Source organism: Eubalaena glacialis, chromosome 4, assembly GCF_028564815.1.
Source record: "Eubalaena glacialis isolate mEubGla1 chromosome 4, mEubGla1.1.hap2.+ XY, whole genome shotgun sequence".
NCBI lineage: Eukaryota > Metazoa > Chordata > Mammalia > Artiodactyla > Balaenidae > Eubalaena > Eubalaena glacialis.
The window spans coordinates 158,607,893-158,627,974 of NC_083719.1; the positions used below are offsets into that span (position 1 = coordinate 158,607,893).

The 20,082-nt window shown below is 49.2% G+C and overlaps 2 protein-coding genes across 3 annotated transcripts; one reads left to right on the top strand and one right to left on the bottom strand.

Annotated features, from left to right (window-relative positions):
- Positions 1-845: 845 nt before the first annotated feature.
- On the top strand, positions 846-14,974 carry RMND5B (required for meiotic nuclear division 5 homolog B). 2 transcript variants are annotated; one of them, XM_061188526.1, is made up of 11 exons: positions 846-943; positions 1,102-1,223; positions 5,383-5,545; positions 8,531-8,676; positions 8,805-8,945; positions 11,187-11,287; positions 11,470-11,636; positions 12,606-12,771; positions 13,972-14,074; positions 14,166-14,320; positions 14,408-14,974. In XM_061188526.1, exons 3-11 carry the CDS (start codon positions 5,407-5,409, stop codon positions 14,469-14,471), a joined length of 1,182 nt encoding a protein of 393 aa, XP_061044509.1. In that variant the 5' UTR covers positions 846-943; positions 1,102-1,223; positions 5,383-5,406; the 3' UTR covers positions 14,472-14,974. The 2 variants fall into 2 exon arrangements, with proteins under 2 accessions (XP_061044509.1, XP_061044510.1); XM_061188527.1 differs by lacking the exon at positions 5,383-5,545 and having other exon boundaries at positions 847-943.
- Positions 14,975-15,872: 898 nt separating this feature from the next.
- Positions 15,873-19,833, bottom strand: NHP2 (NHP2 ribonucleoprotein). Its single transcript, XM_061188528.1, has 4 exons — positions 19,603-19,833; positions 19,324-19,393; positions 16,924-17,029; positions 15,873-16,238 (listed from the first exon to the last, which is right to left on the bottom strand). Exons 1-4 carry the CDS (start codon positions 19,760-19,762, stop codon positions 16,113-16,115), a joined length of 462 nt encoding a protein of 153 aa, XP_061044511.1. The 5' UTR covers positions 19,763-19,833; the 3' UTR covers positions 15,873-16,112.
- Between the last annotated feature and the right edge of the window lie 249 nt (positions 19,834-20,082).

Sequence of the window (20,082 nt, forward strand, 5' to 3'; positions counted from 1 at the left end):
TGCAAGGGTGTTTTGTGGGGGTGGGGAGGAGGTATGGAGGGTTGGAGGGTAAGATGCCCTGGAATGAGACTGGCCCTAAAAGGAAGCTAAAGTCAGGGAAAAAGAGACCGAGTCTTTTTTCTTGGGCTGTTTCTAGTCCAAGTCCCTGAAGCCTGAGGAGGGGGCGGGAGGCTTCTCTGCCCCTTCCCTGCAGAGCAAGGGGGACTTGGAGGGTCGTGAACTCAGCCCTGGCCTGGGCTTGGGGTCACCATCTCCTCTCACCTCCTTCCTAACTCTTACCCTTCCTCCTTAGGGCGGTTGCGCAACCCCTGTCTCCCCTCCATTCTGGAAGGCGAGCGACCAATTTAGGGCAGCAGGGCAGAGCTGAGTCCCTCACAGCAGAATTTAAGTGCCCAGTGTGTTAAGTACGGGCTTAGGGGAGCAGCAGGGCTGGGGCAGAAAAAAGGGGACTTCTCTTTTAAACATCATTTGATGTTTCAAAAAGAGCATCAAGGAGCCATCGCGGGAAAGCCTAACTGTTGGACCTTACATGCATTGTGTTGTTCGGTATTGTCTTTACTTTGAATGAGGGTGGGAGGGCGCGGACCGGGGGAGGCACAGTTATTTCTGGTCTAGGGCTTCTGAACGCGGAGCCGCCGCGCGCACCCCCGCTGGCCAGCGAGTGGGTCGCTCCGATTCCTTCCATCAGACATGCAGAGTCGGGGCCGGGCCGGCGGCCTCGGGCTCCCGGGGGAGCCCTGGCGCAGCCCCCCGACGGTCGGAGGTGCGGTTTCCAGCTGCCGCCCTGACTCTGCGGGCGACTGCACTCGTGCGCGGGAGGGGGAGGCTCGGCCACCCCTCCGCTGAGCCGCGAGTGGGCGAATCCGGAGCCTCGGAGGAACTGCCGCAGCTTCCGGTTCCGTTGACAGCGACGCCGGAACCAGGGCCCGGGCTGCGGGACCAGGTGAGAGCCGGCTGGCTTCCCTGCCGGGAGGTGCGGTGCGAGGGTGGAGCGCGGTGGGCGGCTGCTCGGCTACGCAGGCTCCCAGGCCCCGGGTCTTCTGCAAAGCCTCGGGACTAAGCCCCCTCACCAGTCCGCTCTTGGGTTTGTTTTCTCCTCAGACGTCGGCCAGGACCGGGAGTTGGACCCCCACATTCTCAGAGGCCCTTCGGGGAGCCGCCGCTACCTGGGGAGTAGGTCGAACTCACACGTCCCATCCTATTGCGACCCTGCCGAGCCGGAGGTAACCCGTTGCGGACGTGGGAGCCAGGCAGGGCGTTCGACTAAGGTCTTTTGAAAGATGAGTAGGAGTTTGCCAGTAATTTGCATGCTAGTGCAGGTGAAACTCCCAGCAGGGGCTGTAGTCCAAGAAGACTGGTGGGCTTTTTCCTCCTTCCAGGTTTGGTTAATGACAGAAGAAAGATTTGAAACTTGAAATAAAGATGTGCAATGAAGAAAAGGAACAGGGTGATATAATAGACTAATAGGTATGGGGTGGGGCAGAGGGGGCAGCATTAGATACTGTGGTCTAGGAGAGCATCTCTGAAGAAATGCGTTTGAAACCCTAATAAGGACCCAGTCATAGGGAGATCTGAAAGAGTGTTCCAGGCAGAGGGAAAAAGCCCTGAGGTAGAAATAAACTGATGTTCAAGAAACAGAAAGAAAACTTGTGTGGTTGGAATATGGCCATTGAGGAAGAGAGTGGTAGGAGATGAAGTTGGAGAGGTGGTTGGGAGTTGACTCACATAGAGCCTTGTAGACCCATCTCCCATACTTATTCTGAGTATGTGGAAATCTATTGGGTTTTAAGCAGAGGAGTGATGTGTAAGGTGAAGACTGGATAGAGATGGGGGGTGAAAAGATTAAGTGTTGGGTCAGTGGAGGTTGTCCAGTTCTGTGTCAGGCAAAGGGGACCTTTCTGTGATTTGCGCAAACTTCCCTTCTTCTCCCCTGGCCCCAGAAGGGGCCATCTTGTGTTAGGATGCTGAAGACTGGGGACAAAACCCCTATGCATGCCTTGGTGGGGATTTCAGTATTACACTCATGTCTGTTCCTGCCCAACTGTGACAAGTTTGAGCTCAGGCCCCCTAGTTAGGAAATGGATGTACCCCCTGTGGACCAGGCCCTGGGCTGGGCACTGAGGGGACAGAGGATGAGATTGGACTCCAGCCCTGAGCAGCTCAGTCTAGTGCGGGGAGACAGACGTGTGAATAGGCAGTTTACTGTGCCGCAGTGCTGAGAACTCAGATGTGTGGGGTATAGGCGCCCTTGACAGAGGTTTGGTTTGTGAAGCAGAGGAGGAGGCAGGGAGATTTCATTGAGAGCTTCATGGGCTTCATGATTAAACGGCATCTTGTGTTCTCCGTGCAGAGAAGCATGGAGGGCACTCTAGACACGGGAATAGCTTGTGCAAAGGAAGTGAATGTACAATTGCAGAGGGCATGCATGTCAAACCATGGCAGTGATGCGTAAAGGGGTGACAGGATCTGATGTGTTGTTTTGGGGTGATCACCCTGGTAGATAATTTCTGTCCATGTGAGACCTTGGGGAGGAAGGCTTAGGATAATGGAAATGAAATTCCCTGGATTAATCCTGAAGACAAACTCACACTCATCCATCCTTGTGCCTGGTGAAGATGACCGGATGTGATTAAGGCAGAGTGGCTAACCCTGTACAGGCTGAATTGGCCTCTTGGGCTTTTCGGATGGAATACCTGCAAGCAGTTCTGTTTTCCCATCTCGTTTATTTATTAAAAAAATTTTATTGAGGTAATCACATTTATCAGTTCAGTGTACATTTAACTGGTCCACACAGGCCCTTTTTCTCCTTTGCATTTATTTGCATATTCCCTTTTATCCCCATTCCCCCCATTCCCTCCCCCCCCACCCAACTGCAGCAAACCACTCTGATGTATTTGGTACATATCCTTTTATTTGCGTGTGTCCTTGGTTGTATGCATATATTTTTTAAAAACATAAGTGGTATTCTGCCTGGACTTCACTTTGTTTCTTTTTTTTCCCTTCAGTACCATGTTTTGGGATCTTACGATGTTGCTGTGGGTATATCCGGAACATGGTTTCTCAGTGCTACCCAGGTTTCCATAGATGCATCTCCCACATTTACTTGACTTATCACTTCCCGTAGGCCCCTGGGTTGTCTCAAACTCCCTGCCACAACACAGCACTGGGATGAAAATTCTTGTACCCATCTCCTCCCTCAGCTTTTTAATACAATTTCAAGATGCTGACTTGGGCTTCCCTTTGATAATCTTGGTATTATTTGATGTCTGACAGGGCCATACTGTTTGACCTTGGTGAGGTTGTAACCTTTCTTGAGCTGTGTTTATTTTCAGTAAATTGTGATTCTGGTTGCCACTCTTGGCAAACGTTCTTTTGTACTGCCATCTTTCCTAGTTGATCATCTCACGGGCTCTGTGGTTACTTTCCTGTTTCTTGTCATCATTAATCATTGCTGTACACTCATTCCAACCACAAATATTGGCTGCTTTCCTTTCCTGGTGAGATGGTGGCCTGTTAAGCTGGTCCAGAGAGGACTGTGCTTCAGAGAAGGGCTCTGGAGCCTGGAGCCAGACTGCCCAGCTTCGGTTCCAGGTCCTCTACTTCCCAGCTACGTGACCTTGAGCAATTTATTTAATCTGAGTTTCACTTTCTCATCCGTACAGTAGGTCTAATAATTGTACCTACCTCATAGTGCTTTTGTAAGAATTAAGTGAATTGGTTAATGCATGCCAAGTCATCAGAACAGTGCCTGTCACATAATAAGCCCCTATGAAATATTAACTATTCATAGCAATAATTATTATTATATTATCTCCAACAGGTGTCCCTGTTATATTTTGCCTGTGATGGTTCATATTTCCAGTTATAGGGTATTTCCTCAGGGAGCATGAAGAGGGGGGCATGTCTTCTAGACACCCTGATTAACAAATTCTAGTGTGATAGTGTCAACCATAAGGAGGGAGGGCATAAATACATCTCAAGGCCCTGGGTACCATTTCTCCATCACTCATCCCCTGTCTGATAAGGAGATAGTGGCTACAGGTTGGGCCAAGATGATGGAACCAGGGCTAACAGTACTGGTGGGAATGGGAAGAGAGTCTGGTGAGACTGGGAGAATCCCAATGGTCACTTTGGACACAGAATTCTCTTTGTGATGTTACTCTGTACCCTTCTTTGAGAGAATGAACAACTGGCTAGATTTGAACGTTTGAGAGGTGCATTTGACAGAGCCCTCTCACTTCAAATCCCATAGATGGAAAGATGGGGAGCGAAATCAACTCTATCACCAACATTTTAAGGATCGTCCATGTGTTCAGTGTCAAAGGCTGCTCTGAAATGGAGGGGAGCAGTGGCCCAGTGTTGAAGAGACTTAGGAGTGGGACCTTAGTGGTAGGAAAGGTGGGACAAGAAAAGTCAACTTTCATCAATGGTATCATGAGGAGGAAGTTTTACAACAAGAGATGTTCTAGTCTAGTGGGGGAGGCAAGCCCTCAAACAGATCGTTACCCAGTGATCAAAACTGAAATAGAAGGGTGCCAAGTGAGAGTGGAGGGAGCCAGGTGAGAGCAGGCTAGGGACAGCTGCAGAAGGAGATGACCTCTGAGCTGCCTTGGAAAGGATGGGCCAGCTTCTCAAGTAGTCGAGAAAGTGAGGGGTGGTGGAGAGCATACCAAGGCACGGAGCTGTGAGGGAACAAGGGAATATGAGCTGCCTGTCTGTGGGCAAGCGGCGGGGAGGCTGAGGTAGGAGTGGTGGGCAAGGCCTCTCAGGTCGTTGTGGTCAGCATTTGTTCCATAGGCTGTGCTTTCAAGCATTAGCCATTCAAGGACTGCCTTCATGGCTTCTGTCACTATAGTACATGGAAAACCAAGTCCACTAAGTGAAGAGGTGGCCATAATGAACATATGAAAATACATGAAACGTTAGAATATGTGATGTATGTATGGATTTCTACTTAGATAGCATAGATAGTATTGCCTGCTCAGGGCTCTGCAAGGCCTGCTCTCTTTTCCGATTAAAAAAGAGATGAGGGGAATTCCCTGGTGGTCCACTGGTTAAGACTCCACGATTCCACTGCGGGGGTCATGGGTTCGATCCCTGGTCGGGGAACTAAGATCCCCGCATGCTGCAACGCAGCCAAAAACAATAAAAAAGAGATGAACAAGGATTCTAATGAAAAGAGTTGAAAACAGAGTAATTTTCTCACCATGATTCAGAAAACCCGTCCTCACGCCTACCTGCACCTCCACTGGGCACCCTGGCTGGGGGTGATGGAAGCTGTGTACAGATATGTTAAGCTGGGAATTTCTAAGCATTGATATATGATATGGGAATGGTGAGGTGGGATCTGGGAGCCCTCCTCACTGTGCCCCTCTGGCCCAGGTGGGGCCTGACACAGTGGCTGCCATGGAGCAGTGTGCGAGTGTGGAGAGAGAGGTGGACAAGGTCCTGCAGAAGTTCCTGACCTATGGGCAGCACTGTGAGCAGAGCCTGGAGGAGCTGCTGCACTACGTGGGCCAGCTGCGGGCTGAGCTGGCCAGCGCAGGTGGGTGTCCCCCCACTAGAGCCCCACACCTGCCTCCCTTGGGGCCTAGGAGACCCCAAGGCTGCTTGATAATAGGGTTCTGGAAGGATGATGGTTAGGGCATTGATACATGGATCCCTAGGCCTCTTCGAAGGGGAATAATGGAAGTCTCTGAGCTATTTCAAAAAGCCCAACAGAAATTATTAATTTACCTGAGATTATTTTCATTTACATTTTGTTTTCAATTTGCTTTTCTATTTTGAATGTCTAAGACACTTTAAGATAATTTCAAGTTTACAGAAAAGTCCTAAGAACAGTATAAAGAGCTCATATATACACTTCACCAAGATTCACCAACTGCTAGTATGTTGCCATATTTGCTTTATCAGTTTTCTTGCATATTCGTATTACTTTTAAAACCATTAGAAAGTAAGCTGCAGATATCATACACCTAAGCCTTTGGTGTATATGTCCTAAGATCAAGGGCATTCTCTTACGTAAGTACAGTATAATTATTAAAATCAAGAAGTTAGACATTAATATTATGACCTAATGAATATAGCTCATATTTCAATTTGCCACTACCCAATAATTTTCGTAAAACATTTTAATTTTATTTTCCAGTCCAGGATCTGATCCAAGATCAAGCATTGCACTTAGTTTCTTGTGTCTAATCTTTAGTTTTTTAAATCTGGGACATTTCCTCCACCTGCCTTTGCCTTTCATGACATTGACATTTTGGAAACATTAAAGCCAGTGATTTTGCAGAACGTCTCTCGATTTGGATTTGTTTGCTGTTTCCTCATTATTTTTTTGCATTTTGGGCAAGAGTACTTCAGAACTGATGTGTTTCTCCGTGCATCACATCAGGAGGTACAAGGTATCAGCTTGTTCCATTATGGGTGATGTTAACTTTGATCAAGATCTTTGGTTAAGATGGTGTCTGCCAGGTTCCTACACCCTAAGGTTAATATTTCTTTCTTTAGAGTTAATCAATAAGTAATTTGTGGGGAGGTACTTTGAGACTATATAGATTTCCTGTGCTTTATCAGACTCTGCCCACTGGTTTTAGCATTCATTGATGATTCTTGCGTGAACCAATCATTACAAAGTTAGTTGCGACATGGGTGATTTTTCCTGGTCTATCATTCCCTATACACTTATTAGTTGGCATTTAACTATAAGAAAGGAGCTTTCCCTTCCTTCTTTCTTCCTTCCTTCCTCCCTTCCTTCCTTCCTTCCTTCCAAGTTCATACTCATAAATTCTTATATTATTCAATGGGTTATAATCCATTACTGTTATTATTTATTTTGATGATCAAATTGTCTTAGATTTGACCAGAGGTAAAATGTCCTTTTTTTTTTTGATTGAGCTATAATTCACATTAAAATTCACCCTTTTAAAGTGTACAATTTAGTGGGTTTTTAGTATATTTCCAGAATTGTACAGTCTTTACCACTATCTAATTACAGAACATTTTCATCTCTCTAAAAAGAATCCCCCACCCATTAATAATCAGTCCATTTCTCCTTCTCCCCCAGCCCCTGGCAACCACTAATATACTTTCTCTCTATGGACTTACCTATTCTGGACAGTTCATATAAATGGAATCATATAATATGTGGCCTTTTATATTCTTTCACTTAGCGTGTTTTCAAGGTTCATCCCTATTGTACCATGTACTTCATTCTTTTTTTATGTGCTGGGTCATATGGTAACTCTCTGTTCAACTTTTTGAAGAAAATGCTGGCACACTGTTTTGTGTGCACACTGTTTGGCACACTGTTTTCCAAAGTAGCTGCAACATTTTATATTCCCACCAGCAGTGTATGAGGGTTCCAGTTTCCCCACATCCTCACCAACACTTGTTATCACCTGTCTTTTTGGTTATAGCCATCCTAGTAGGAGTAGGCCCAGCCACCACCTCCTGTTTGTATTTGTCAGGACTCATTCAGTTACAGGTGACAGAAACCTAGTTCAGACTAGCTTAAGCAAACAAAGGGGGTATGGTTGCTGGATTTATAGATTCAGGTAACTGAAAGGTCCAGCCCAGTTGGATCTAAGTGCTCATGTGATACCTTCAATCTACACTGGCTTCATTCTCAGAGCAGTGCTCCCCTGAGGTGGCCATGGTGCTCCAGCAACTCCAGTTCACTTTTGTTTGTTTAGCAACCTGGCAGAATGCTTCTGTCTTCCAGGGCTTCTGGTCTCGGAGCTTGAGATGCTCCCTGGCCCTCTTGGGTCACGTTCCCTTCCCTGGGTCGTGTTTTCTTCCCTGAACCGAGGTGCTGCCATCTAAAGAAGGGGCGTAGATGCTGGGCTGGAAGAAGGGACCCGTGCCCTGTCTGCCCTTCTCTATTCCAAGCCCCATGTGCTCTTGGTAGTTCGTGTGGCTCATCCAGCCATGGGGGGTGGAAACCACTGTAAACCTGGCATCCTGAGCCAGAAATGTCCTTGTGCTTCCCTGGAGGACCCTGGCCTGCCTGGTGTCCTCTGGGTTAATTAGAGGCATTAACATGGGGACAATACTTTATGGTTCAAAGCCTTCCCACAGGGTATCTCCCTCAAGATAATAAGGAGCCATCTGGTGTGGTGGTGAGGAGCCTGGGCTTCAGATCACTGCTGTGACATCTGGCAAGTTACTGCCTCAGCTTCCTCAGCTAGCAGTGCCCACTGCATAGAATGGTGGTGAGGATTAAATGAGCTAAAACCAAGTACTTGCCCACAGTAAGTGCCAAATCATCTTCATTTCACAGCAACCTACAAGGCCAGTGCTATCACCCCCATTTTGCAGATGAGGAAATGAAGGCTCTGAGAGATGAACCGGCATGTCCCACTTGACCAATTCCAAGTCATGTAGTTAAAAAGTGGCAGGACCTGTAGTAGAAGCTTTCACTTTGGAGTTCAGGGCTGCTTCCCGGCCTCCATGCTGGCATTTAGAATAAGGAGGCAGGGACAAGGTCTGCTCCTCTGTGTCCTGACTCATTGCCAATGTTTCTCTGCAGCCCTCCAGGGGACCCCTCTCTCAGCCACCCTCTCCCTGGTGATGTCTCAGTGCTGCCGGAAGATAAAAGACACCGTGCAGAAACTGGCTTCAGACCACAAGGACATTCACAGCAGTGTCTCCCGAGTGGGCAAAGCCATTGACAGGGTGAGCATGTGGGTGGCCCCGGACTGGGGGCGGGAACACCTGCTGCTAGTGTGTAGCAGGGCTTCTCAGGAAGCCAGTGTGAGAAGTGAGACCCTGAGTCACAGGGCCCTGTCTCTCATCCTCGTCAGAACTTTGACTCTGAGATTTGCGGTGTAGTCTCCGACGCAGTGTGGGACTCTCGGGAGAAGCAGCAGCAGATCCTGCAGATGGCCATCTTGGAGCACCTGTACCAGCAGGGCATGCTCAGTGTTGCTGAGGAGCTGTGCCAGGTAACGAGCCCGCTGGGAAGGCACTGGTACCTGCCTGTTCTGCTTTCTACTTGGTAGTTTTCTTTATATTAGGACCCCGTTATTATTTTTTTCTTGTATCCAGACAGGTCAGTTTATTTACATGACTCAAATATATATGTCATCAGCTCTGATTGTCTGATAGGGATACCTGTTGCCAGAGACCTGTTTCCAGTGGACAGTTGGCCTGGCAGGGCATCCTCCCCTCTGGACTGCACATGGGAAGTCCAACGTTTCCTCCAAGATCGCCCCTTAACTTTGCTTCCATTGTAGACCAGCTCCTTTCTGTTGATGCATTCTTTCCTTAAATGGGTTAATAGCTATTTTAAAAATTGTATTTAATTTATTAAAACTAAAAAAAAACAAAAACAGTTCACCCATTTCTCCCACACCCTACCCTGCACCTCTGGTAACCACCAATCTGTTCTCTGTATTTATGAGCTTGGTTTTCTTAAAAAAAACTTTTTTAGATTCCACATATGAGTTCATGTGGTATTTGTCTTTCTCTGACATATTTCATTTAGCATAATGGTCCATCCATGTTACCACAAATGACAGGATTTTCCTACTTTTTTAATGGCTGAATAATATTTCATTTTACACACACACACACACACACACACCCCCACACACACCCACCCCATCTTCTTTATCCATTCATCCATTGATGGACACTTACGTTGTTTCCTTATCTTGGCTATTGTAAATAATGCTGCGATTAATATGGGGGTGCAGATATCTTTTCAAGTTAGTGTTTTCATTTTCTTTAGATAAGTACCCAGAAGTGGAATTGCTGGATCATAGGTAGCTCTATTTTTAATCTTTTGAGGAACTTCCATACTGTTATCCATAGCGGCTGCACCAATCTACATTCCCACCAGAGGTGCACGAGGGTTCCTTTTTCTCCACATCCTCACCAACACTTGTTACTTCTTATCTTTTTGATAATAACCATTCTAACAAGTACAAGGTGATGGCTCACTGTGGTGTTGATTTGCATTGCCCTGCCCTGATGATTGAGGTAGAGAATCTTTTCATGTGCCTGTTGGCCATTTTGATGTCTCCTTTGGAAAAATGTCTATTCAGATCTTCTCTCCATTTTTTAAGTTGTTTTTTTTTTTTGCTATTGAGTTATATGAGTTTTTATATATTTTGGATATTAGCCCCTTATCAGATACACGATTTGCACATATTTTCTCCCATTTGGTAGGTTGCCTTTTCATTTTGTTGATGGTTTCCTTTGCTGTGCAGAAGCTTTAAATTTAGTTTGATGTAGTCCTACTTTTTATTTTTTATTTTTTGCTTTTGTTGCTTCTTTAAATAAATTTTAGAAATCAGTGCCCCTGATGTAAAAAGAGAGTAGCTATAAAAATATATACAATGGGAGCTTCCCTGGTGGTGCAGTGGTTAAGAATCCACCTGCCAATGCAGGGGACACGGGTTCAAGCCCTGGTCCGGGAAGATCCCACATGCTGCGGAGCATCTAAGCCCGTGCGCCACAACTACTGAGCCTGTGCTCTAGAATCCGTGAGCCACAACTACTGAGCCCGCATGCCACAACTACTGAAGCCTGCACACCTAGAGCCTGTGCTCCGCAACAAGAGAAGCTGCAATGAGAAGCCCGCGCACTACAACCAAGAGTAGCCCCTGCTCGCCTCAACTAGAGAAAAGCCCGCGCGCAGCAACAAAGACCCAACGCAGCCACAGATAAAATAAATAAAATAAATTTTAAAATATAAAATATATATATATACAATGAAAAGTGAAGTTATTAATTTCTAGCTAGAGTTGGTTGCCAGCCAGAGGTCTGAGTGCCTGGTAATCCCTTTCTTAAAAAGGAAGATTAGTAAAATGATGAAGTAGCACTTGTTAGGTGTTAAAGACGCACTAGAAGTGAAAGTAAAGGATACTTTCCCTTAATGTAATTAGGGGGATTGAAAAGGAATAATTTTCTCTCCATGCTACTCAGTGTGGGTCTCCAGTATCCCAGCAGGTGGGGTGGGGTTTGCAGTCTGCTCTCTAGGAGGCCAGCATGTAGCACTCAGCCTCCCAGAACTGAACTGGGAATAAGAGGGGTCCAGGTGGCTGGCAAGAGACCATGGCTCCTCATGCAAAACCTGGCCCTCTCTAGCTTGTCTTTGGTGGATGAGGTTTTATTAGGTGTAGAGCAGAGAATTTTGGAAACACTCTCCTCCAGTGGTGAATTGTTCTCTCTCCCTCTAGGAATCAACACTGAATGTGGATTTGGATTTCAAGCAGCCTTTCCTGGAGTTGAATCGAATCCTGGAAGCTCTGCATGAACAAGACCTGGGGCCAGCATTGGAGTACGTTGGTCCTTGGGTGGGCCCGCGGGGGACAGGGCTTGTCTGTGCTCTTCACCTCACTCAGCGTACTTGACACGTCTCCAGCTCTGTCTCACGGGCCTCACATAGGCTCTTGGAGGCTCTGCCAGGGCCCCTTCTCTCGCCCCACCAGCTCCACACTCAGCTGGCCCCTTTCTTCCCAGATGGGCCGTCTCCCACAGGCAGCGCCTGCTCGAGCTCAACAGCTCCCTGGAGTTCAAGCTGCACCGACTGCACTTCATCCGCCTCCTGGCAGGTGGCCCTGAGAAGCAGCTGGAGGCCCTCAGCTACGCCCGGCACTTCCAACCCTTTGCTCGGCTTCACCAGCGGGGTACGTGCCCCGAGTGCCAGGGTGGGCACTGCTGGGCTCTGGTGGACATCAGCACGTCTGGGATTGCCCGTCCCTGCCCCACGTGGGGCTGCGTGTTACCGGAACCCCTCCCCCACTGTCGCCCAGGTGAACTCCAAACTCAAGGCCCTTCCTCACCACCTCTGCCATACCCTCCTAGCTTCATCTCACACCACCTCTGGTCCCCAGCCACGTGCCACACCCCCACCCAGAGCTCACCAGGCCTGCCCACGACACGCGTGCCCTCATGCTGCTCTGCCTCACAGTAGGAATTCCAAACCTCAGTTGTTTGAGCCTCACCTTCCAGATGTTCACAATTAGTAACCACCCGACTACTAGTAACTTTTTTCTTTAGCTCCACTCACATTTATTACTTCACATTTTATTTAGAGATAAACAGCATGAAAACCCAGCAATGTTATGAAATCTTAGCTAGATACTGCTGCCTCCTGAAAGCTTTTTAAAAAGGGAGATTAGGGAACTCCCTTGGAGTCCAGTGGTTAAGACTTCACACTTTCAATTGCATGGGGCATGGGTTTGATCCCTGGTCAGGGAACTAAGATCCTGCATGCCACAAGGCGTGGCCAAAAAAAAAAAAGGCAGGGGAGGATTAGCTAGTGTTGGAGAATAGAGACATGAGCGCTGGCCTGAGCTCGCTCCTTGATGCAGCTGAAAGGATGGGAAGGAAACTGAGACCCCTCCCTACCTCATGCTGTGGGGTCATGATTGCCACAGAAGCAGGCCTGAGACCCCACTTCCTCACTGGATTGTAGGGAAAACTGGTTTTGCCAGAGGGCATTTTAACCCCCATTTGGTCAGGTCTCGGGCCTGGGAGCCATGGGGCTCAGCCTGCTCCTCATACTGCCTCTGCAGCCCTGCCACCGCAGGGCTGGACGCGGAGCCCTGGGAAAAGGCTGCCTCCTTGTACCCTGATTCCCCCTTGCCTCGTAGAGATCCAGGTGATGATGGGCAGTCTGGTATACCTGCGGCTGGGCTTGGAGAAGTCACCCTACTGCCACCTCCTGGACAACAGCCATTGGGCCGAGATCTGTGAGACCTTTACGCGCGATGCTTGTTCCCTGTTGGGCCTTTCTGTGGAGTCACCCCTCAGCGTCAGGTACAGCCAGCCCTGTGGGGGCAGCACAAGTGGGAGGGATGAGGGAAACCCAATTTTCCAAGGCCCTGCCACGTCCAGGGATGGTGCTTGGTGCCTTCACAGACCTAAACTGCCTGTCTTAGTCATTCTTCCAGATAGGAATTACCTTTCTTTCTACAGTTGGAGAAACAGATTTAGAAAGAGTTGTGGCCTGGGATCACCACAAGGTCAATGGCAGGGTCAAGGTTCCCATTTTGTAAGGTCTCGTGAGTGAGGTCTGTGTCTTCTGCACCTCACCCCTGGATTATCACAGGACCCTCTGACAGCCTGGCCTTCTTGCCACCTCATCTCTCAAACACGACTTCCCTTCAGGGAGACTTGAGTTGCTGAGTCACACGTGCTGAGAGCTTTCACTCAGAAGACTCCTTTATAGTTAATATTCTTCTCATGGCTTCACAACAAACCAAGGAGTTAGAGGTACTGTTACCCTTATTTTACATGAGAAAACAGGCTCCTAGGGCCTCACAGGGAAGAAAGGTCACCTGGACCTGACCCCGCCACATACCGCACCACAGTGGTGTATTTTATTTAGGCTGGCTGTGGAATCTCACGCCTTGCCGCATTGTGATAGGCTCCACCCTCCAATTCGTTACCACAGACTCTGGTTATAGAACAGTCGTTCCCAGTGGGAACACCGGTGCCTTAGGACGGTTCTATTGCGCACAACTGCCCTGCGTGTTGTAGGCGTTTGGTACCCAAGGCTCCAGCCAGCCGGCTCCCCACCCCCCGCCCAATCCTTGTGAGAACTGAATCTGCTTTTTCCCATTTCTAAGTGCCCTGGTTGATTGCAGTTACAGAGGTGCACTGTGACAACGGAATGGGGTAGACAGGCAGGATGGGGCCCTTCCAAACATCACTGTCCCTGTCACACCAAGGACTTATCAGTGCTTGGGATGAACAGATTATCTGTCCCCTGGATGTTCCTTTTGTGTTTATTATAGGTTCTCAAATTTGGGGGTGCATTAGAATGACTCTTTAGAGTTGGACGCATAAGTACATATGTGGCTTTATGCGTGACCTGAGAGATTTTTAAGGACCGGTTTGATCAAGTGCCACTTTGAAACCTTGTCCCAAGTCACATTCCAACAATGTGCTGGTCCTTCTGTCTGTCTGCTGGGTTCTTGGTCAGGGTCACTCCAGCCCCTGCTCTTTGTTCTGCAGCTTTGCCTCTGGCTGTGTGGCGCTGCCAGTGCTGATGAACATTAAAGCTGTGATCGAGCAGAGGCAGTGCACTGGGGTCTGGAGTCACAAGGATGAGTTACCGGTGAGGCCTGGCAGGGGGAGGTACAGCAGGAGGCGCTGGGGAGGACAGCCGCCATGGGAAGTGGGACTCACCCCTCTGCTGGCCTCCCCAGATTGAGATCGAACTAGGTATGAAGTGCTGGTACCACTCAGTGTTCGCGTGCCCCATCCTCCGCCAGCAGACGTCGGATTCCAACCCTCCCATCAAGCTCATTTGTGGCCATGTCATCTCCCGAGATGCACTCAACAAGCTCATTAACGGAGGAAAGTAAGTTCCATGTGCTCTGCTCCACCTTGGCGTGTTCCTTCTGCTGGCTGGCCCCCTGAGACATTCTTGGTTCTCCTCCCTTTGTAGGCTGAAGTGTCCCTACTGTCCCATGGAGCAGAACCCAGCAGATGGGAAACGCATCATATTCTGATTCCTGCCTGCGAGGAACTTTGCTGAAAGAGGTTTTTCACCCATGAGCCTTGGTCTGTCTCCGTGGGGGTGGTTGGCTTCTGTGGACTGTGGTTCATTTCACAGCAACTGGCTGAGGAGTGCCACCACAGGCAGGGGCTGGAGTGGCCCTCTGGCAGAGGCCAAGGAGGGAGATGAAGCAGCCTACATCCGGCAGCTGGCTCCTTGGCTCTAAGGGCAGGGAGACTCTGGCCTCTGTACTCCTGCTCTGTCTCCCCTTCATTATATTTGCTATTGACTTAGTAGCAACTGACAGAGAAGCAAAGGACTTGGCAGGCACAGCAGATGTCTTCCATCCTGCCCTCAGCCAGGTCTCTTACTGCCACACCAAGGCTTGTGTCCACTCCTCCCACTGTACAGCCTCACAACTGTATGCATCAATTTCCCACTGTAAATAGTCTGGGATAGAACTGAATGCCATTGTTTTATAACTTTGAGCAAATATATTCACAGACCTTCTCCTTACTTTGCCCACCTTTAGCTTCACTGGCAAAGAATTACCATGTGCCCACTGCGCACAGGTACTGGGCATGGCCTAACCATTGCTGCTGGTTGGGAGCATGGCAGCCACAGAGCCCAGTCGAAAGAACCCAACCTGCATCTGATTGGGAGAAAAAGCTAGGAGATGGCAGACCCTGGGCAAGGTGCTTTTACATATACACATATAAAATCATATTACCTCCTTATTAGAAATGAGTGTGAAGGGATGTAGGAAGATGAAATGACTTGCCCAGAAAGGCTCACAGCTTGTCAAGAAGAGAGCTTGGAGTTTAAACCAGATCCAACCCTCAAGCCCAAGGTCCTTCCAGTTTATTCCAGGGTGCCTGAAGCTTGGCTGCTGTGTGTACTGAGTCCTGTGCTGGGCCTTTGAGAACAGGAAGGCACCATAAGTCTAAAATGTTTGAAGGGATTAGGTTATGGGGCCATTATGCCAAGCAGGAGAGATGGCCTGGGGTTCTGCAATTAACTTCATATACCTATTTAAAATTTACTGTGTGGGTGGGTACATTGCTTCTGTCAGCTTCCCAGTGGCATTTAAGGCTCTTGGGGAAAAAGAAAAGAGGAATGGGGGTGTCCCCGACATAGGAGCTACAGGCTTAGATGAAGTGGGGCCTGGGCTCAGCTGGCTCGCCCTGCAGCTCCCAGCTACTCTGGAAGCGGGAGTGGAAAGCTCAGGGTGGGCAGTAGGGTCCGTTCTCAGCTTGAGTCTAGCACTGGCTCTGGTGGCCGAGCATTAGCACTGAACATTCTTCAAGTCCTCGGGTCCTCTGAGGAGAAAGGCTGCTTCTGCTCTTTCCTCCCCACCAACTCCTCAGCCCCACCAGCAGCTGCTGCTTAAAAAAACACCCACAGACTCAGCACATTTTAGTTTCAGCATTTACTTCTCCCACGTCATCTTCATTGAAGCTCAACAGAAAACAGCACTGATGGAGAAGATGCTGGCTTTGCTGCCGTGAAGTAGCTGTTGGAGCCACCTGGGAAGAACACGTGCCTCAGGGTACCACAGAGATGCCGTGAATGTGGGCAGCAGGAGGGCAGCCAGCTGGTGCGCCACCAATCCAACAGCTTCTGGAGCAGGTGCCCAGGTTGCTGCCTAAGTCCTTCACATGGGCGGGGGCAGGGCCTGTACCTCCTCCAGGCACTCGTCATAGGCCTCCTGGTATTCCTCATGGGGCTTGACCATTATCACACAGGTGGGGCGCTTAGAGCCGGCGGCTGCACCCAGGTCCTGCAGAGAAGGAAAAAGAAGGGCTGTTTGGAAAGAAGGCTGCACAACCTGTATACCAGGGAGTCACAAACTGATGATCCACCAGCCTAATCCAGCCCACAGACTAGTGCTAGTGTCAATGTTGAGACATGTGCTAGTCAGTCATTGTTAACATTTTGAATTGGTTGCCACCATTTAAACTCAGCAAACTTTCGAGTTGTGGTCCAGCAACACTGGGCCTACAGTTCCACATGGCAACTGTGAAAGGGCTCCAGCCCAGCAGGGGCTGTCCCCTTGGGCAGCGCCTATGCTTTCCAGGTCCCTGCCATCCCCCACTCCCTGGACTCCAGACCTGGCCTCTGCTGTGTAAGGGTAAGGACAGCTTCAGGTCCCTAGAACATCCCCTCTGAAACTGCACCCACCTAATAGGACTTACATATCCAAGTTCACCTTCTGTTTCATTCCCATAGTCCATGGAGAAGGGGATTCCCATTTTACAAGAAAGAAATGGAAGTGCAGAGAGGTAACTTATCTGCAGTCCCTCATCTAGGAAGCAGCAGTCCCTCATCTAGAACCAAGAATCCATCCAGGCCTGTCTTAACTCCAAAGCTCACGCTCCTTCCCACTATGGCCTGCTGCCACATACCTGATCCCAGACACCCTCCCTCCTGTGCTGACCAAGATCAGGGGCACACGTGCTCCTTACCGTCTTAGAGGGGATATAGACGTACGGCAAATTCCGGTCTTCACACATAACTGGGAGATGGCAGTATACCTCAATGGGTAACGTGTCTCCTGCCAAAACCATGATCCTGAAATAAGAGAAACCACTGTCATTTCCAGCTTGCTTGTTCCCTCTTTCAGTCATAAGTTTTGCCTCTGAGCTGGGCCTTGGGGGTACAGAGATGGGTAAGCTGCCCCTGACCTCAAAGAGTCCAATTATTAATGTGTGTCTCCCAACCTTTAGAAATTCATGCAGGTTTGTTTGGTGAGTGCATTCCTCTGGGGAGGTGATCTCTATTGCTTGGCAACAAGTAAATGCCACCAAGTGTGACAAAGCATAACGCGCTGGGACAGATGAGGTATGAGAGACATGCCAAGGAGTAAGAGCTCAGCTCTCCTTGGAAGATCAAAAAATGAATCAGGAAGTGACACTTGAGAGGAAAGCTGAATGATGAACATCTGTCAGGCAGCCCGTGGAGGGGCTGGAGGCAGGGAAAGCATTTAAGGTCGAGAGAATCAGAAGGATACCAGATACACAGGGGCTGGCTATTGCTGGGGAGCCAGGGATGGCTTTGGAGTCCAGGATGGGGATGGGGCAGACAGAAGGCTAGAAAAACTAGTCACATTTAAGGGCCTTGAGTGCTTCCAGGATCATTCCCAAGAGTGACAGGGAACCAATGAAAGCTTGCCAGAGAATCCTCAGCTAGGGCTCTTAGCTGGCAAGGTGTTGGGGTTCTGGGACAAGGGCCTCAGCAGCCCTGGTGACACAGAGGGAAGAGTGTTCCCTAGGGGAGTGAGAGGAAAACACAAGGAAAGAGCTCTTGGTTCAAAGCACTGCATCCACACTCCTAGTTTTCCTTTTGCTTCATATACTCTCCTCCTCTGCAGGCTCCTCTTCCTTTGAGTAGCCTTTATTTTATTTTATTGGCTGTGCCGCACGGCTTGCGGGATCTTAGTTCCCCAACCAGGGATCGAACCCTGGGCCCCCTGCAGTGGAAGCACGGAGTCCTAACTGCTGGACCGCCAGGGAATTCCTCAGTAGCCTTTAAATGCTGGTGTTCCCACAGCCTGGTCCTTGGCTGCCCTGTCAGTACTTTCTCCCCAGCTGACCCCATCCATAACCAAGGCTTCAAGCGCCAACTATGTGTTGACAACTCCCAAATCTATTCTCTCCAGCCTGACCCTCTCCCAAACTGCAAACCCTTATAGCCACTTTCCTGTTTGACATTTCTGCTAGGGAGAGGGTTCATATGTCTAAAAGGCACCTCAAAAACTTGTCTAAAACCAAACTCATGATCTTCCCATACAAACCCGGCTCCCTCCACTATTCACTATTTCAGTGAGTGCGCCCTCTGTCCATTCGCCTGGAACCCACACCTCTTCACTCCATATCGGAAAGTCCTCTCATCCATCCACTTTAATTCTTTCCATCTCGCCATCACTAACCCAATCAAAAATTGCCCTCGCCTCTTCTATACCACAGTAGCCTTCTATCTCAATTTCCCCATCTATTCTTCCACCTCTGATCCTTTCCAAAGTTGCCAGAAAAATCTTCTTAAGGTGTAAACATAATTATGTCACTCCCTGGCTTTAACCCTCAGTGGCCTCCAAAGCTCTGAGTACAAAAACTAAACTTACCATGGCTTACAAAAACCCCATGCGAAGGTAGCACTTCTGCCCACTACTACCCTCTCCTGCCCTGAAATCCACTTTCTTCTGGCAGAATGCCTCCCCTCCCCCCCAGCCCACAAACTAATTCCTATATCTTCAGACCTCAGCTACCCCACCTGGGTCAGACTCCATAGAGCATCAAATCCCCCCAAGCATTATTTATCTCTGGAGCACCTACAATGTACCAGACACTTCTGAAAATAAAGCAATGAGAGGCTTTTTCCTGTTCTCAAAGAGCTTACTTTCTGACCCTAGTGGGAGATACAGGGAATAAAAATGCAAATAAGTTTCAGGTTCTGATAAATGCCAGAAAGAAAAGATGTAGGATAATGAAGTCATTCTCACTGCACCCTGTACTTTTCCTTCATGGTTACCTATGACACTTGTAATTTTGTGTGTATTTGATTAGTCATTGTCTCCCCATAGTATAGTGCCTGAAAAAGAGTAGACACTCAGTAAATAGTCGCTGAATGAATGAAGCTGGGATCTACCCTAAGTGAGCTGGCTTATACAATTCGCTTCTCCTGGAATTCACTTTCCCCACGGTGTCCATTTGCGCTCGTGTAAGTGATGTATCAGCATCTGTACGGAAGGGAATTTACCTTCTGCACATGAGGGGGAGTCATAGCTCTTTTACCGACTACCTACTAAGTAGCAGGGATACCTTCGTCATCGTTTAGAAATGCAAAATCCGGCGGGAGGGGGTTCTTACCCTTTCTCGCCTTTGTTGATAAATTTCTGAACTTCCTTAACCCCGCGCCGAATCTGCTTCTGCTTCACGGCTGCAACGACAGAAGAATCAGTCGAGGGGACCTCCGACCGCCACCCGCGTCCTGTCCCGGCTCACCCCGGCGTCCACCGCACCTTTTTTTTTTTTCTTGGCGACGCCACGCGGCCTGCGGAACTTCCCCACCTAGGGGTCGAACCCATGCCCCCTCCACTGGAAACGCAGAGTCTTAACCATTGGACCACCAAGAAAGTCCCGCCGCACCTTTCTTGATGCATTTGTAGAGCTTCCGCGTGAGGCGGCGAGAAGCCAGAGGCTGCGCGATGGGGTTCAGATTCACCAGCAGCTCATGGTAAGTGCGCTCTCCGCAGCACGCGTCCGCCTGAGCCTCCGGCCCGTCTGGATCTGCCTTTATTTTGGTCATTGCAGCGACCGCGGCAACCGAGTGCCCAAGATACTAATCCACGCGGCCGGCGCTTCAGGAATCACTTCCGGGTCATGCCGCTCTGCGGGAAGCAGGCAGTACACCATAACCAATTAGGAGCTCAGGTCTCCGACTCTGACCAATCCTTGACGCCCAGCTCCTTAAATGTAGAGCACTGAGGGGCGGGGTCTCGGCCGTAGGGGCGGGGCCACTCCCATAACTGAGGCGGGGCGGGGCGGAGCGGAGCGGATTAGGGCCGGAGTCGGAGGGTTCAGGAGGCGAGGGGCGGAGCCCTGAGGGATTTGGCCCCTGGAGTAGGT

What these genes read in the sequence shown, in the direction of transcription:
- RMND5B (XM_061188526.1), top strand. Translation starts at nt 5,407, where the DNA reads ATGGAGCAGTGTGCGAGTGTGGAGAGAGAGGTGGACAAGGTCCTGCAG. An exon ending in GGCTGAGCTGGCCAGCGCAG is followed by an intron (nt 5,546 to 8,530) that starts GTGGGTGTCCCC and finishes GTTTCTCTGCAG; the next exon opens with CCCTCCAGGGGACCCCTCTC. An exon ending in TGCTCGGCTTCACCAGCGGG is followed by an intron (nt 11,637 to 12,605) that starts GTACGTGCCCCG and finishes CTTGCCTCGTAG; the next exon opens with AGATCCAGGTGATGATGGGC.
- NHP2 (XM_061188528.1), bottom strand. Translation starts at nt 19,762, where the DNA reads ATGACCAAAATAAAGGCAGATCCAGACGGGCCGGAGGCTCAGGCGGAC. An exon ending in CTACAAATGCATCAAGAAAG is followed by an intron (nt 19,394 to 19,602) that starts GTGCGGCGGGAC and finishes CTGTCGTTGCAG; the next exon opens with CCGTGAAGCAGAAGCAGATT. An exon ending in ATCAACAAAGGCGAGAAAGG is followed by an intron (nt 17,030 to 19,323) that starts GTAAGAACCCCC and finishes CTCTTATTTCAG; the next exon opens with GATCATGGTTTTGGCAGGAG.